At 46.3% G+C, this 16607-nt stretch overlaps 1 protein-coding gene across 7 annotated transcripts in view; it reads right to left on the bottom strand.

The window, feature by feature from the left end:
- The window catches only part of Dpf3 (double PHD fingers 3), a 270465-nt gene that overhangs the window by 145755 nt on the left and 108103 nt on the right, over positions 1-16607 (bottom strand). For all 7 annotated transcript variants that reach the window (XM_076921762.1, XM_076921768.1, XM_076921767.1 and 4 more), the window contains exon 2: positions 4985-5145. In XM_076921762.1, coding sequence (XP_076777877.1) covers positions 4985-5145 — 161 coding nt within the window. The remainder of the gene's footprint in view (positions 1-4984; positions 5146-16607) is intronic.

Below are 16607 nucleotides of genomic sequence, written 5' to 3'. Positions count from 1 at the left end.
CCCTCAGCCTCTGACCTCTGACCTCTGACCTCTGATCTCCATGGCAAGGAAAGGCACTGGGATCTGAACAGATCACTAGCAATCAGTGTCCTAATTATCCATGTACACCTACTGACGAGACCACAGAAACCCAGAGGGATGAAGATCACTCTGCTGGTGAGCACTCAGGTACTAGGACTGTCACATCTGGAGATGGCAAGCCCCCTCCTCGCCCCTTGCCCTTGGCACCTCTCCCACATAGCTCATTTTTTAAATAACTGTTTTCCCTTTTATTTTTAATTATTCTTTGAGAATGTTATACAGTGTGCTTTATAATATTTCCCATCCCCTGATTCTTCCCAGATCCTCCTCCACCTTCTCTACCCACTCAACTTCATGTTCTTTCTCGAGAAAAGAAGAAGAAGAAGAGGAAGAAGAGGAGGAAGAAGAAGAAGAGAAAGAAGAAGAACAAGGAGGAGGAGGAAGAAGAAGAAAGAAGAAGAAGAAGATAGGCAATGAAGGTGCACACCTTTAATCCCCACATTCAGAAGGCAGAGGCAGGTACAGCTCTGAGTTTGAGGCCAGCCTGGTCTACAGGACAGCCAGGGCTACACAGAGAAACATTATCTCAAAAAGAAAAAGAAGAGCAAAGAAAGAAAGAGGAAAAGAAAAAGAAATAAGGCTCTGAAAACCCATAAAGTCTAATTTGTTCTGGTCATCTTTCCCCTTGAGTGTGGGGCCTGCCCCGGGGTGTTGCCGATAGATCCAGTCAGTCCATTGCAGAAGACTGATGTTCTTTCTCGCTGCATCTATCATTTTCAAATAACTTCTTGGCTGTAGGTGAAACTTTATGCCCACTCTCCCTCCCTCATGTCTGGCTTGATCCTGTGCAGGTCTCATGCACGCTATCACAGCCTCTGTGGGTTCATATGTGCGTCTTCCCTGTTACGTCTGGAAAAAACACTCTTTCCTTAATCTACCACTTCTGGCTCTCCAGTGAGGGTTAAGCTGTGCACTGATCTGGGTCTGCACCAACTATGTCTCTATGAAATCTTTAGTGTCAGACAGTTACAAGGAGGATATGTATGGTGGGGGATCCCAAGAGGATGGAGATGGCTGAGGTGGCTTCTCATACAAAGGATACGCCATGTGACAGGCAGATTTCTCATCGCTAACCATCTAAAGACATGGCAATGTCTAATGCTACTCAGAAAAGACTATCGATTTGTAATTTTATACCTAGCACAAGTATTTCTTGGGAATGAAGGGAAAAATCAACGTGTTCTCCCATGAAGGAAATCTAACCCTTACCACAGATCTTTAAGTAAATGGGATAAGCATTCTTCAAGTACTAGAAATTGTATTTGATGATTTGATGGGCTCTTCAGTAGAGAGGAAACGTTTAACCTAGCTATTTTATTAGTACCACCATCTAACCAACTGAGTTAACTGGTCAGTAGGACAACTAGCTTACAAATGAACTTGGTGAGGGGATTTGATCAGATGAAAGGTTGGGTGTGGCTATGAAGGAGTTGTATGAAAGAGATCTTTGCACTGAGGAAATAGTTTCCTGTCTTGATTGTAGTGCTAGCTACCTGTGATAAAATGACAGGATATCCAGGAAACCCCATGGAAGAGGAGGTGGGGTGTAGGAGCCAGGGAGAATGGAGGACACAAAGAAAGACAAAGGCCCTCTAAATCAGTGAGAAAAGTTCATATGAACCCACAGAGACTGAAGCAGCATGCATAGGGCCTGCTCGGGTCTACACCAGGTCTTCTGCACTTATATTAAGGTTTCCAGCTTAGTGTTTTTATCGGAGTCCTGTGTGTGTGAATGAGTGGGTCTCTGACTCCTGTGCCTTCTCTTGGGCTCTTTTCCTTCTGTTGGTTTGTCCTGTCCAACTTCAGTGTGATAGTTTTTGTCTTTTCTTATATTATTTTGTTGTATTTTTTGAATGAATGAATGAATGAATGAATGAAAACCTATACACTAGGGTTATGTAGAAGACTTATTGTCACAACCAACACAGAAGACTATCTGAAGTGACTTTGAAGCACAGTGGCTTGACACCACAACCTAAGGAGGACAAAAGATATAAAATGCAAAAAGAAAAATGTTAAACCCTGTCCAGTAATCTTATTATGAATAGCCTTGCTCTTACTGTACTCCTGGTGTGTCTATTGTGAGCTCTGTATGAGATAAAGCAAGGGTGTCTACATCAATTAAATCAGGTTGGGGGTATATGCACATGTGTTGTATTTATGCATGCATTCGTGTACAAGTGTGTGTACGTGTATGTGGTACATGTGTACATGTGTGCACTCGTGTGTGTGTGTGTGTGTGTGTGTGTGTGTTGAATGTCTGAGAAAAGAGATATAGAATAAAGACAGTTAAATAAAAACTATTAAAAACTGAATTGGCTAGGAAATAGTATAATTCAACAGTATATTTCACTTTTAAAAAAATCATACTTTATAGAATGCTGACTGCAAAGCCGGAGAAATCATGATAAACCTGGAAGCATATGTGGTAGTTTCTGAGCATCTACAAAAACAAGAAACCAGGGCTTCTAGGAGAGGCAGTTCCATCTAGGTCGCAGGCAAGAAGTACACAAGGTGAGCTAACATCGATTTGTCCCAATATCAGGAGGGCAAGGAAGCCATCAGAAGGAACTGAGGTCATTTCCAAAGCCCTTCTGGTCGAAGATGGGACAACATAAACATCAATCAGAATAACGGCTATAGTGAGTTAAAGTGCATCAAACGGGCTTAAGTCTGAGCTCACGATAGCACTTAAAATAACCACATTGGTCAACTTCAGACAAGACCAAGGAACCAACTTGTTACTCTGAAAACTGGTAAACAAATACAGGGGAAATGTCATTTATCTCCTGACAGCTGAACCTCATAATAACCAAAGTTTTAATGATGGGATGCTTTTCTTTACAGAAGCTGTAGAGCTAATAAATGAAAAACAACCATGGCCTCTAATCAAACACCACATTGGGTTTTTGTTTGTTTGGTTGGTTGGTAGGTTGGTTGGTTTTGGGTTTTTGTTTTGGTTTGGTTTTTTTGGCAACTCTTTAATGGGAATAAAAATTTGGATGGTTATCACAAAGGGCTGATAACATGAGTGAAGGGAGATAACCAGACTTCATGAGCCTTCTGGTGAAAAACCAAACTACCACCTAAACTGTTCTTGCCAGAGAGAGAGAGAGAGAGAGAGAGAGAGAGAGAGAGAGAGAGAGAGCACCAGCCCCTGAATAAGTCTCCAGACCTAATTACCAATTCACAGCAATAACACCATGGGGATGCAATCAGCAAATCTAAGCTCTGGGAAACCCTACAGTGCAAACAACCCAGTTTCTTCAACAAATAACATACAAGGGAGAGTCTCAGCAAAGCCTGCAGTTTCTAAGGGCCGTGTCACAGTTGCAAGGCAGGAATCCTATCTGGACCCTGACTTATACTAGAAGTAACAGGAGAAATGAATGTTGACCATTTGATTGGATAGTGATCCCAGGCTGGCTTGGTCTTCTCCTTTGTCTTCTCAGGCAAAAGTTCATCCTGTATCCCAGGCCAGCCTCAAACTTGCAGTCCTCTTGTCTCCACTACCTAACTATTATGATTACAGGCAAGTCCCACGGCACACAACAGGTTTGACGTTTTACGTCCAGAGTATTTATATGCAACATGATGCACTGCCCCACATCTACTTCAAAGTCATCCAGAGTGGAGGAGAAAGGTAAACGCTAAGTGTGGATGAGACAGTTGGCCGGGAGTTGCCTACTGTGGAGCTTGGCCTTGAGAATTCTGATTTTTCTTTGCCATTATCTGAATTTTACATAAATATAAAACTTTTCCAAATGACAGAAAAGGTTTGTTTACTCTACTCACACAGAGACAGGAGTGGCAGCCTACAAAGCCCGCCCCCTCCCCAGAGGTAGAGGTGAGAGGATCAGGAGTTCAAGGTCACCATTGGCTCCATAGAAAGTTAGATCAGCCTAGGCTATGTAAGACCCTACCAAAAATAAAGGAGGGGGTTTACAAAGACGGCTTGGTCAGCAATGTGCTTACCATGAAAGTGTGGAACCTAGTTCAATCCCTAGAAGCCATGCAAATGCACGTACTTTTAATCCCAATGCTGGGGAGGGAAAAACAGGCTGATCCTGGCTCACTGGCCAGACAGCCAAGCTGAATCAACAAGCTCCTGGTAAAGGTGGAAACCGTGTCTCAAAAAAACAAGATAAAGAACAACTAATTAAGGAAGATACTTGCATGCACACATGTACCACATACACACACACACACAGAAACAGAAACAGATATATACACATACATTTGCAGGGACACACACACACATATACATGCATGCACCTTATGCACACATGGAAACAGGTATATACACATACATGTACATGCGACACGCTCACGCACACACACACACACACACACACACAAAATCTTAACATAAATAAATATGACCACAGAAAAGTGCATCCCTAGAGCTGGCTGTCTCCCTAATCTACACCAGTGGGGTTTATTCTAGTCTTAGAAGCCTAGAAGATTAGAATTATGTTCATGTCAACAATAATATCTAGCATTTTAGAGCATATAGGATGTTGTTTATAGATATTTTCATTTAATCCTGATAAACTCCGTGTAGTAAATACTGAGATTATCCACACTTCACAGATGACAAGCCTCAGGGACAGAGTTCTGATGACAAAACTAAGCCTCACCCACAGCTAAACACATTTACAGATTTTAGCCAACACCCAAGGGTGGAAAATGAAGACTGCTTTCTTTAGACTTCTGTGAGATAAATACCTCACATCATCTTTGCCTGGTCCCTGGGAGAAACTGTATATACAGCTAAATTTCTTCACTGTGAGTATAGCTTATCTAACTCCCAACCCAGCCCAGCTGTGTGGACTCCCAGACCCAGCAGTACTCCTTCCTCCAAGCTGGACGCCCTGTGCATGCTGGGAGTGGCATGACCTACCTGGGCCTCTGTGCCTCTTCTCCATCCAGATGTAGCAGTTGTTCTGGGCCACCCCAGTCTGCGAGTCCAAGAAGGGGAGTCGCACACTCCGCTCCGCACACAGCCTCGAGTTGTAGCTCCGACAGTGCTCGATGGCTTCCTTGTAGAACTGGTCCCCAAGCCTACAGGAAACAAGAGAGCAACAGGATGAGACCAGAGGAAGTCGAAACAACCAGAGGGAAGCAGTGCCCTCCCGTCTCTCCAGAAAAAGCTGCATTTGTGGCAATCAACCAATGAGCACCAAGAGCCCCATTAAGGGACAAAATACAAATTGTCATCAAATCTCTATCAGATTCCATTTCCTGTCCCAAATCTACCAGATCACTTAGAGACTCCTTTAAAATGGGCCTCAAAGACCAATCCACCAGTAGAGGTGACCAGTCCTGTCCTAGGATGCTAAGATGTCCCTGGAGGTGGCACATTCTACAGCAATGTTCAGGTTAGGACTTAGAGAGACATCCAGCTGACAGATTCCCCCTCCCCCCCACTTTCAGCATCTCCCACACTTTGTTCTCAGAAGCTGTGAAACACACCCAGACTCCCATTATGACTGAGAATTTAGAATAAAGCATTTAGAATAAAGACTACACCAGCAGAGGAGGGACAACCATTCATTGTAAGAAGCGTGTGAGGAAGGACACATATAGATCTTCTAAACCCACAGATTAAGGTAAATAACTTTCTCTGGTCAAAAACAAACAAACAAGAGAGACATTTAAAATAATGTGTGATCCCCCCCACTTGGAAATTAATGAGGAATGCTGTGGAAAAGGAGTCACTGCCTTTAATTGTGTGCCTACCAAAGTGATTCCACGAGGTTCCAGTGCAGAGCCCCACACCCATGGTCACACAGCCCTGGTTAAACACAGTAGGTCACAAAACAAAGAGACATGATTGTGAGAAGCTGATATGGGTAAGCATGCTAAAAGACAGGTAGTGGGTAAGAGATGAGAATGTGCCATGTGCATAAAACTGTCAATGAGTAGCAGTGAGTCCAGAAAGAAGGCTCCGATGTGAGGAGCACTCACTGCTCTTCCAGGAGACCCGAGTTTGGTTCCTAGCATCCAGGTCAGGCAGCTCAAAACCACCTGTAACTCCAGCTCCAGGGGACTTAATGCCCTCTGCTGGTCTCTACAGGCATGTGCATGCCTGTGACATAAACACACTGATGCACACACACACATACACATTTTAACTAAAAAAATTAACATAGTAATAATAATAATTGAACTCAAAGCAAGTCAATGCTCAAAGTTGAACCCGCAAATAAAACACTATCCTGATTTTCAGGGTGGTGATCTGATTTAAACAGTCAATTTTATGTCTGTAAATCTTTGGTATTCTTGGACACGCGATGATGGTATTAAACATAATGTCAAGGAAAAAAAAATAAGAGTGATGTAATTGAGCGTATAAGAAACGAGAGCAAACACCTAACATATAAATCACAGGCCCATCTAGAGCAAGAGCTAATAAACCCAATACAACAGCATAACCTCTGGCAGGTGAACTGGAGCCTTGTGGATGGAGCGGCCTGGAGGCAGGAAGAGGAGGGACATGGACGTGGAGGCAGGAAGGGGAGGGACATGGACGTGGAGGCAGGAAGGAGAGGGGCCACAGAGATTCTGAGGGCTAATTGGAAACTGAGTAAGTCATTTGAAGCAACGTTATAAATATCTGCCCCCAACAGAAATCTATTTCCTCTGCCCAGTCCCTTCCTCCCAGAGGTTGTGCAGCTACCAAAATACACACCACCACCTGGGGACCAAGTGCAGGGGCCCGTGGGGAATATCTACATTCAAACCGTAACAGGTATCAAGGGTTCTTACACTGTACAACTGACACCACCAACCATTTCCAGAACTCTTCATTCCTAAAAGCGGAGCTAATCAAGCATTATACATTAATTCTCCCTTCCTCCTTCCCCCAGCCCCGCCCACCACCACTCAGTCCGCCTCTGTCTCCCTTCCTCCTTCCCCCAGCCCCGCCCACCACCGCTCTGTCTGCCTCTGTCATTTCAACTATCCAAGTACCCCATAGGATTTAGATCTTTTGAGGACAGCATACTGCACTTAGCATATTGCGGCATTCTAGGTGCATCCATGCTATAATATACATTGGAATACCCATCTGTTTTAGACAATTTCTATAGCCCATGCTCTGCTTATCTGCTCATTGGTCAATGAGCATGAGACCTGGACCGCTTTCATGCTTTCATCACTATGAATATATCTATACTCTCTATAGAAATACATTTCAATACCCTGCGGACATACAGGGACAAACATCGAGCCTCGACTTTCAATTACTTTGCATTTAGGCCCAAGAGTAGATTTGATGGATCATATAAAAATTCTGCTTTTCTTTTCTTTTCTTTTTTTTAAAAACTATCTCACTGGTTTTTACAGTGGCTGGGCCATTTCATAATCCCAGCAGCAGCGCACAGGTTTCTAATCTCAGCACATTCCATACTGTTTATTAGAAACCAAGGTTTTAAGCAAACCTTTCTGTTCTTTTTTAAACCAATGAGTCAGATTCTTCTAAAGATTTATCATTACCATTATTGGCAGGGGGGGAACCACGAGGAGGTCAGAGGTCAACTTTGTAGAAGCAGTCCCTCCAACAAGGATGGAATTGAGGTGGGCAGGCTTGCTCAGCAATAGCCTTTATCCACTGAGTCGTCTTGCCAGCCCCCAACCAAAGGATTTAAAACAAACATCTTACATTTGGGGGATACAGCCCTGGGAGGTTTCACTTGTTATCATTTAATTGTTGGCAAGCCTCTGGAAACAAACAAGGCTCCTCTCGCTCTTCACCTCTGAAGAGCCCAGTACTCACGCAGAAGGGCTAGCATGCACAGAAGGTGTCCTGGCAGTTACAAAACCAAACTACCATCAAATCCTAATAACCACACAGCTGGAAATGAACTGGGGAGGGGAGATGAGAGCCCATTAAAATGCTATAAAATGGAATAGCACATAATCCGATGTAATCAAAGATACTAACAAGGATCATGAGATTGATCAAAAATGAAGAACATTTTCGACAAAGGGTTTGCCTGTGTCACACCAGCCTGAATGGCTCCCCCAGCTAAGGCAAAGCATCTCAGAGGAATGGGAGCTTTTACAGGCAGTTCGACCCATGCAAGATGATACAGCCTAGCCAGGGTCTCGAGCTGCAACCACCCACACCATATTGATGGGAGCTGATCAGAATATAAGAGGTCGAGGTTTCCCATAGTCCATTGTTTGTTTTAAACAGGTTCTCACCATGTAGCCCATGTTCCTGCCTCAGCCTCCCAAGGACTAAGACTATAGGTGTGCACTACCACCAATCCAGGCTCATCCCATGATCTTTAGCTACTTCAATCCAAGAGATTCTGGTGGGGTTGAGGGGGGGACATAAAATCAAGTCCAAAAGTACAGCAAAATTCATCTCCTGGAGGAAACAGGCTTTTCCTTCTTCCAGATGAACTTCAGGAAGCCAGTACCAAAGAAACCCACAGTAAGTCTTCAAGGTAAACTTCACTGCCATGTTCCTCACTTCAAACAGCTTTGGTCCACACAAGAGGAACAAAAAAGCAAACTTACTAAGAACAAATAGTGAAGTTGGCTGACGTCTGTGCCTCACATCGAGACGTGGATGTGGAGGAGACGGGAAGAAAGCCGTGACCCAGGGCAAACGGACTAGATCTTAAGTCCTTTCCACCCTGTGAGCACGCAGGTCGGTACTAACAGGCATGCTGGGGAAAATGTGTATTTTCAAAAGTGAAATCTTTGTATGAATGAAACTTCTGATATATATCAGATACTGAGTGGGGTCAGGGTTCTGCCTTCCACCTTTACATGGGTTCCAGGGATTGAACTCAGGTCGCTGGGCTTGCACAGCAGGAGCCTCTAACCCATTGTGCTAAAGACTGGAGCCTCAAAAAGTGGCATCCCACAGTCTCTGGACTACTTCCAGAGAAATCACTTTTAAACAAACTGGGCACTGGCAGCGATTTGAAAACAAAAGTTAAAAGCCATTTTTGAAGATATGGGAGGAGAAACAAAGACTTCAACCTCCTGTATAAATTTAAGTGGCACTTCTCCGAAAGTTAATTAGCCAAAATCTTCACAGGGCTTTGTGCATGCTCTAAGGGAAAATCAATGACCAGGTCTCCCAAACCTGTGGAAAGCAATTTAAATAGAACAGAGGACAAATGTCCTTTCCAATATGGCATAAATAAATAAATAAATATCCCACAAGGAAACAATCCCACCCCATCAGTGACATTTGCATTAAAGCCACGGGGAGCTGGGGTATACAGAAGGAACAGGGGTAGACTGGCAGCAAATGACTCATTTTGTGGAGTTGTGACCAGCGTGCCCCAGGCTGGAACAGGCATGGACCAGCCTCAGCCATCACCTGTCTTTACCAGACCACAGGGGCTAGATTACCAAGGCATGATTGATGTCTTGGGCCAGAGGAAGCTGGCACAGGCAGGTTAGAGTGATGTCCTCATCAAGAACTGACCCCAGGCCACTAAAGGCTGCAATCAGAAATGGAAAGGCAAAAAGTCGCTGGGTTCTGAAATGCCTTCTAGTTTGGAATACCAGCTGCTGCCGGGCTCTAGAGGACTTTGTGAGGGATGGGAGGTCCCTTTCTGGTCCCAAATGGACAGAGGGGTCCAGTCTAGCTCTGAAAACTGGATGCTCCCCTCAAGATGTGTCCAGGGACCTTTCTTGAGCATATCTGTGGAGAGATGAATTCCAGGACATAAAGGGCCCACTGCTCCTCATCCAACCTCCTGTTCCAGAGAACTTGGTCACTGGCTCAACTTCCTGTCACTGCCTTGAGATTATGCTCAGGTGCAACCCTCCAAGCAGACACTCGTTCCGACTGTCCCACAGGTTCTGTGCTCATAACTAAGGACATGTCGCATCATACTTCAAATACATGCCCATCCAGGTATGATGGAGCATGCCTACAATCCCAGTATCTATGCAATGGAAGCAAAAGGGTCACAAGTTCAAGGCCACCCTAGGCTACATAGCCCATCTCTGTCTCCAGTAGGGGGAGGGATGGTGTTCAAAAAGCAAATTCCTCATCTTCTGCCAGGAGCCTCTTTCCTCCCGAGCTCTCATTCCTCTGGGGGCAGGGGAAGGGGGTCACTGCTCCCCACCCACGTAGCTGCTGGCCCAAGGCCCGTCCCCTGCCCTTACCCTATCTGGCACAGAGTTGTGTCACTTTCCGGAGTTCTTGTCTATTCTCTCCTGTCATGTGACCTCAGGTCCCCTCTTGCTGTTACAGGACAACCTTGGCCTACTGTTGGTGCCTGTAAACAGAGATAAGCAGGGCTTGAGCAGCCCTGACCACAGATACTTTGGACCCCTTCTTCCCTCCAGCTTCCGCCCTCTGAGGTGCCTCTGCCCCGCCCCCTGCCTACCCCACAGTCTCACCCACCTGCCTTTCCCAGCCACCAACGCACACGCAGGATACTCGCCTCCAGAGCGCTAACCCCCTGCTCTTTGCATGTTAGCCTGTGTAACTGTGACATGGAAAGCTGTGTTCTCACTCAGCTTTTGGATAAAACTACGGACAGTTTTCGGCAAGGAAAGGGAGCCGTTTTACGTCCCCGGAAGTTGTACTGCTCTTAGAACTCGGCCCTTGAAAGAAAAGCTAACCACTAGGTCAGACTGCCTTGTGTCACTCCGCATGTAAGAAAAGCTGATGTCCTGCCCCCCAGATTGAGAGCATCTGGATATAGAGCCATGAGGCCTCTAGAAGTAACTGGGGTCGTGAGGGTGGTGCCTGAAGAATCAGATGAGGATTAAGGAAAGAATAAACATAAAAGGGTCTGACTTGATAGTTCAGCCTTGGTAAATGCTTGTCTTATAAGCACAAGGACCTGAGTTTGGTCCCCAGAACCTGCATTTTAAAAAAATGCTGGGCACAGTAGCCCATGTTTCCTTCCAATCCCAAGTAAAGGCAGGAGGAGCAGAAGTTCAAGGTCATCCTTGGTCACAGGGCAAGTCTGAGGCCAACTTGGGATGCAGGAGATCCCACCTCAAAAAATAAAAAATTAAATATTTGTCTTCATACACACACACTTGAGGACACATACAAGGAGGCCGCCACACTTAATAAGCCAGGAAAAGACTGGACCTGGCTGGCACCCTGATCTTCAACTTGAAACCTACAGAACTGAAAAGAAATGTTGCTTGAGCTACTCAGTCTGCATTATTTCGTTACGACAGGCAGAACAGCCAGTGAAGGATGCTTCAGATAGAAAAAACTACTGGAGAGGGAGAGAGAGATTCCAAAACCCTTTTTCCCCAGTCATTTTCTTACATCCAAAACATCGATACCATCACTGTATCAACTGAAACCTAACTCAGTGTTTAGCATGTCTTCCCTGGAGTGTTGAGACGGTATCAATGGGGCCACAGCACACAGCTGCTCACATTGAGCAGTGACCAGCTCCCAGGGACCATCAGCTCCAGAGTGAAGGAGGTGACCTGAGTCGGGGAGGCCGGCATCCCCTAAATCCTGGACTTGACCCTGAGGCATTTCCAGCATTCAGCACAGAACCTGGCACATGGTTGGTATCCAGGAAGTTGTGCTGTGTTGTCTGACCACTCCATTCCCACTGGCCTGGGGGAGGAGGCATTTCCACTTGGGCCGTAACCCATATACCCCATACGTATGCTTAAGTTCTCAGCATTAGATGCACAAGAAAGCCTGCAGGTTAGACACCTGGGCACTTGCAGCTTTAGCAGGGAAAGTAGGAATGCCTACAATCTCTCCGTTAGTGTTCGTCACTCAGCGCCTGGCTTATTGCAGCCATCTCTGACTGAAATCATCGTAACTCCCCTCTCACCCATCCTGGCAAAAAGAAATCTTCCTCAACCCTTCTTTTAGCCTTTTACCCCTTGGCACAGAACTCAGAGTGGCTTCCAGAACTAAGAGTGATGCTCTGCTCCTGGCTGCCAAGACTCTGAGGGTGCAGGTGTATAAAAGGCTGGGTATCGGGCAAGCCTGTCCAGCCCCACACCATTCACAGGCTCCCCGGTCCTGTGCCTTCCCTGTGGATCACACAGTGTTCTATAGGCCTGCAGAAGGACTTAAGATGCTAGAATCCTGGACACAGAGGCAGGGATACCTACAATCCAGTCTCTCCTGCCTCCTCCCCTTGAAGCACAATCTGTGTTCTGCCACTTTGTGGCAGTAACTCTGCCTGAGCAGGCTGGCTGGCCATGTGACATCCCACATGGGCCCTTCACTACGGCAGTGAATTTGACGTGGTCAGAAACCCACTCAAATTTCTGACCCAAGCTGAACCTCTGACACTACAGAGCAAGGCGGCTGGGCCATGATACAGTAGCTCCCCTCCCTCCCGGAGCCTACTCTAAGTACTGAAGACCACACCTGACGTGTCTGTTGGTCTGTCCCGAAGCCCTGGACTGAGACTCTGCCACGAGTTAACAGATGAGTAAACTCGAAAACAGAAGAAGCAATCAATTGACGTTAATCTTCATCTGACGATTTTTCTGCACACAAGCAGCAGAGAGCCTTGTCCACGTGTCCAACAAAAATACTCATGTCCTTCCACACAGTTTAGCTAATTTGAACGAGTTCAAGGCTAGCAGAAATCCTCCCTCTTCTAGGAAGGGTCCCAGGTTATCCTGCCAGAAACACTTAGGTTCTGCCTCCATGAGTCTACTTATTTACCCTGCTGTTTGCTGCCTTCCTTACTTCATTCCCACCCAGTTAGACTAGGGATGCCTTGAAGATGGGGCCAGAGGGTTGTATTCTTGCCTGTTCCCAAACCACACACATTAAACCCGTGTCTGGTTGGAATGTCTATCAAAAGTCTATCAAAGATGACTAGACCAGCAGGGTGGTAATGGTGCACACCTTTGATACCAGCACTCGGTGGGGAGAGGGGAACAGGCAGATCTCTGAGTTCAAGGACAGCCAGGTCTACAGAGTGAGTTCCAGGACAGCCAAGGTTACATAGAAAAAAAAGAAAAGAAAGGAGGAATGGGAAGGAGGGAAAGGAGGAGGGAGGAAGGAAAAGAAACCAACCAACCAAACAAACAAAACCAAAAAATAAAAAGCTAACCCACCAAGACCAGTATTCTAGCCCCCTCTTCCTCATCTTGTGAAACCCGTGTACACGCCTCATCTGCTCAGCCCTAGGTACCAAACTTAAAACTTGACTACAACACCCTGTCCCAATTGTACACTAGCCAACAGCAGTAGACCGTGAGGTTGAGCACCCACCACTGGAATGAGACTTGCTTGCATGCTGTGTTAGGGTAAAAGTTAAGTGGAATCTGCACCCTCGCATGCCTGCTCGTCCAGCCTGGGCCATTGCATGCTCCTTTGCCAAAGCAAATTACCTCACCACGCTCCTTTTGTTTTTGTCCATGTGTCTCTGTGCTGTACCACCTATAGTCTAATGTCATCCAACACGGACCATCCCTAGATGGAAGTGTCACAGAAGTGAGGGGACCAGAGGACACAGCAGCAGACATCTGAGGACAAACATCCTACAAGATTGCAGCCTGCTATGTTTTTTTTTTTTTTTTCCTTTTCCTAAAAGGAAGGCGGAGTGGAGGGGTGGGGGGAGTCACCTTAGCTCTGCAAGTTCATTTCTTCAGCAGAATTCAAGCTGCCATGCAGGAGGTCGCAGAACTACTGATATCCTCATGTGTCTCATTGAAAAAAAAAAAAAAAACCCAAAGCAGTAAAGGAAGGGGACAAATGGACAGGTGCATCTTGCTCGGGCTTACAGTTTGAGAAGTCCCTCCATGACAGGGAAGGCCCAGAGGCAGGTGTGTATGGCTGCTCATATTGAACACAGAGTGAGGAAGCAGAGAGGGATGAATGGCCCAGCTCAGCTGCCTCATCCTTTTGATGTCTGGATCCTTGCCCACGGAATGGTACTACCCATATAGAAAAAAAAATTTCTCTATTAACCTAACCAGTAAAATCCCTCACAGACACACCTAGAAGCTTGATTCCTAGGTGATTCTAGATCCGGTCACGTTGACAGTTGGGAGTTCCTCATTAGAGCTCCCCTTTCTTTCTCCAAGCCTCAGAAGCTGACTGGACGTTATGGAGACATCAGACCCGCCCAGAAGACATAGATCACCCTCACCTGACAGGAAATGTCCCTTTCACAGGGGTCCCCTAGAGCACTGGGAAACACAGATATTTGCATTATGATTCATTAACAGTGGCAAAATTATGAAGTTATGAAGTTATGAAGGAGCAATGAAAATAATTTTATGGTTGGGGGGTCACCACAACGTGAGGAACTGTGTCAAAAGGTCGCAGCACTAGGAAGGCTGGGAACCACTGCTCTAAGCAGTGGCTCTCAAACTAGGGTTTGTAAAAGAGGCCAATAGGTAGTTCAAGGCTGGGAGACTGGTTCTGCTTCTGACTGGAGGTTCGGAATGTGGTGCACCCAGGTCAGTCCAGTCTTCACCCCCAGGCATTCAGTGCTGAAAAGCGCACCCCTATATCTCTAAGAAAAGGGCAAGAACTCTTTGGACACTGTATTTTAAAGGCAGGGCTGAAAGGCTCCACTGGCTGAGTCTCTAACTCGGCTGCTTGATTCCCATTGGAAAACCTCAGGAAGCTACATCAATTAAAATGACAGCCCTGACCTGTCACAGGCCAGAAGTCCTTGTCCCTTGCAAATGTCCAAGAGGCCTACCCAAGGCCTATGTATGGTATAAACACTGACATTCTCATTCATTCAGCCTGTGGCTCTGACCTTCATAGTGGTCCAGAACAGTCATAGTTGGGGACAAGGGTGACCCTTGTTGAAAGCCCCATTAGATGAAGAATTTGAACCCTAAAACTCATTGTGATTTCAACGCCATTCAGCGGATGTTCAGGCCCACTAGACCTAATAAATCCCTCCTCCTGTGGTGGAGACTTTCCAGGGAGTTATTATGCAAAGCTGCCTAAGCAAGACGGAATTTATATTGAACCTGGCCATGATTTCTGAGCTGCCACTGGATGTTCTGATGACATACGCATCTCAGGGTTGAAGTCAAGGGGCTGCCAAGGACAGGAGACTGGAGGCAGTCTGATTCCTTCCAGTAAATAATGGGGGGGGGGGGGGGGAGAGGTACTCTGGGAAGGAAGTAAAGCAGCTTCACTTGTACCCAAGGTCTACCTAGATGTGACAGAGTGCATCTCTCCTCGGAGGGTTAAGGAATGTACAGAAGGCCACCAACTTTCAACAGACACACAGAAGCAGCAATACCTACTTTAGGTAAGGTGACTCATACCTGGAAAGAAAGCACACCACAGAAGAAACTTCGTGAAGTTCCTTAACTGGGCATGGTCATGCACCTGCAATCCTAGAATTCAGGAGGTGGAGCAGGAGCAGTCACAGTCTGTGAAGGCAGCCAAAAGGAAAGGAGGGAAGGAAGGAGAGGGGAAAGAGGGGAGGAAGGGGGAGGGCAGGATAGGAAATATACAGAGAAGGAAAGGAAAAGGAGAAGAGACAAGAAGAGAGGAAAGAGGAAAAGGAAAGGTGTCTTGACTCTCTGCTTCTCTGCTGAAACCCCAGCAGGGCGTGGAGAGGTTGGCCCGAGTGTGACTGCCACAGGAGGAGACCATCAGTTAGACCATCCCCATTGCAGACTAACTGCTCAGCCTCATCATGCTGCTGGGGACCCTGAGCGTCAGCGCTGCCATCCCCAGCAGAGGGAATACGGTCTGGCATTTAACACAGCCACGTAGGGACACGTTCCTCCACAGTCAATCCTCTACATGGCTGCCCAAGTGACCTTTTCAAAACAGAAATGGGACCATGACATTCTCTCCTCTCTAAATCCCTCCGGTATCTTCCCACTTCACGCAGAATAAATTCGAACTCCCTCCCACGGCTATCGAGCCCCAGACTTGTTGTCTGTCTACTCACCTTTCCTGGTTTCTCTCATCCCCACCCTCCTCGCGCACTGGGTTCCAGCATCTCAGTACCTTTTTCAAGGTGACCTCGGACCTCAGGACCTTTGCATATGCCATGGCCACCAGCCGCAGACTCCTCCCAGACCTTCTGGCTGGGTGATCCTCAAGAAGCCTTTAAATCAATTTATCTAGAGTAACCAACCCACCCACTCCTTCCTAATCTCTCGCTACTTCATATCCCCTTTTAGTTTTTATAACACTTTCCAGGATCAAAATTCTCTTTGCTTAGCCAGACATGTTGGTGCATGCCTTCAATCCCTGTCCTCAAGAGGCAGAGGCAGGTAGATCTCTGAGTTCAAACCTACCCTGGTCTACATAGAAAGTCCCAGGACAGTCAGAAGTACACAGTGAGACCCTCTACCCACCCACCCCAAAAAAAAATTTTTAAATTAATAAGATAAAACCATCTTAGTCTCCTGATTGACTCTGTGCAACTAAACATTATCCTCTGCGAACAGGGACCAGTCTCTTCAGATCCCCTGCACCCAGTATAAGATTTGGACCCTAGGACATGTTCAGGTCATGCCACTGAACAAATAATGAAAAGATTTGGGTACACTGAGTCAGAACAGAGCCCCCCCCCGCAAGACTACAAATGAGAACTGAT

Source organism: Arvicanthis niloticus, chromosome 23, assembly GCF_011762505.2.
Source record: "Arvicanthis niloticus isolate mArvNil1 chromosome 23, mArvNil1.pat.X, whole genome shotgun sequence".
In the NCBI taxonomy this organism is placed as follows: domain Eukaryota; kingdom Metazoa; phylum Chordata; class Mammalia; order Rodentia; family Muridae; genus Arvicanthis; species Arvicanthis niloticus.
Note: the sequence above shows the minus strand (reverse complement) of the source record. Positions and strands in the feature narration are given on the sequence as shown.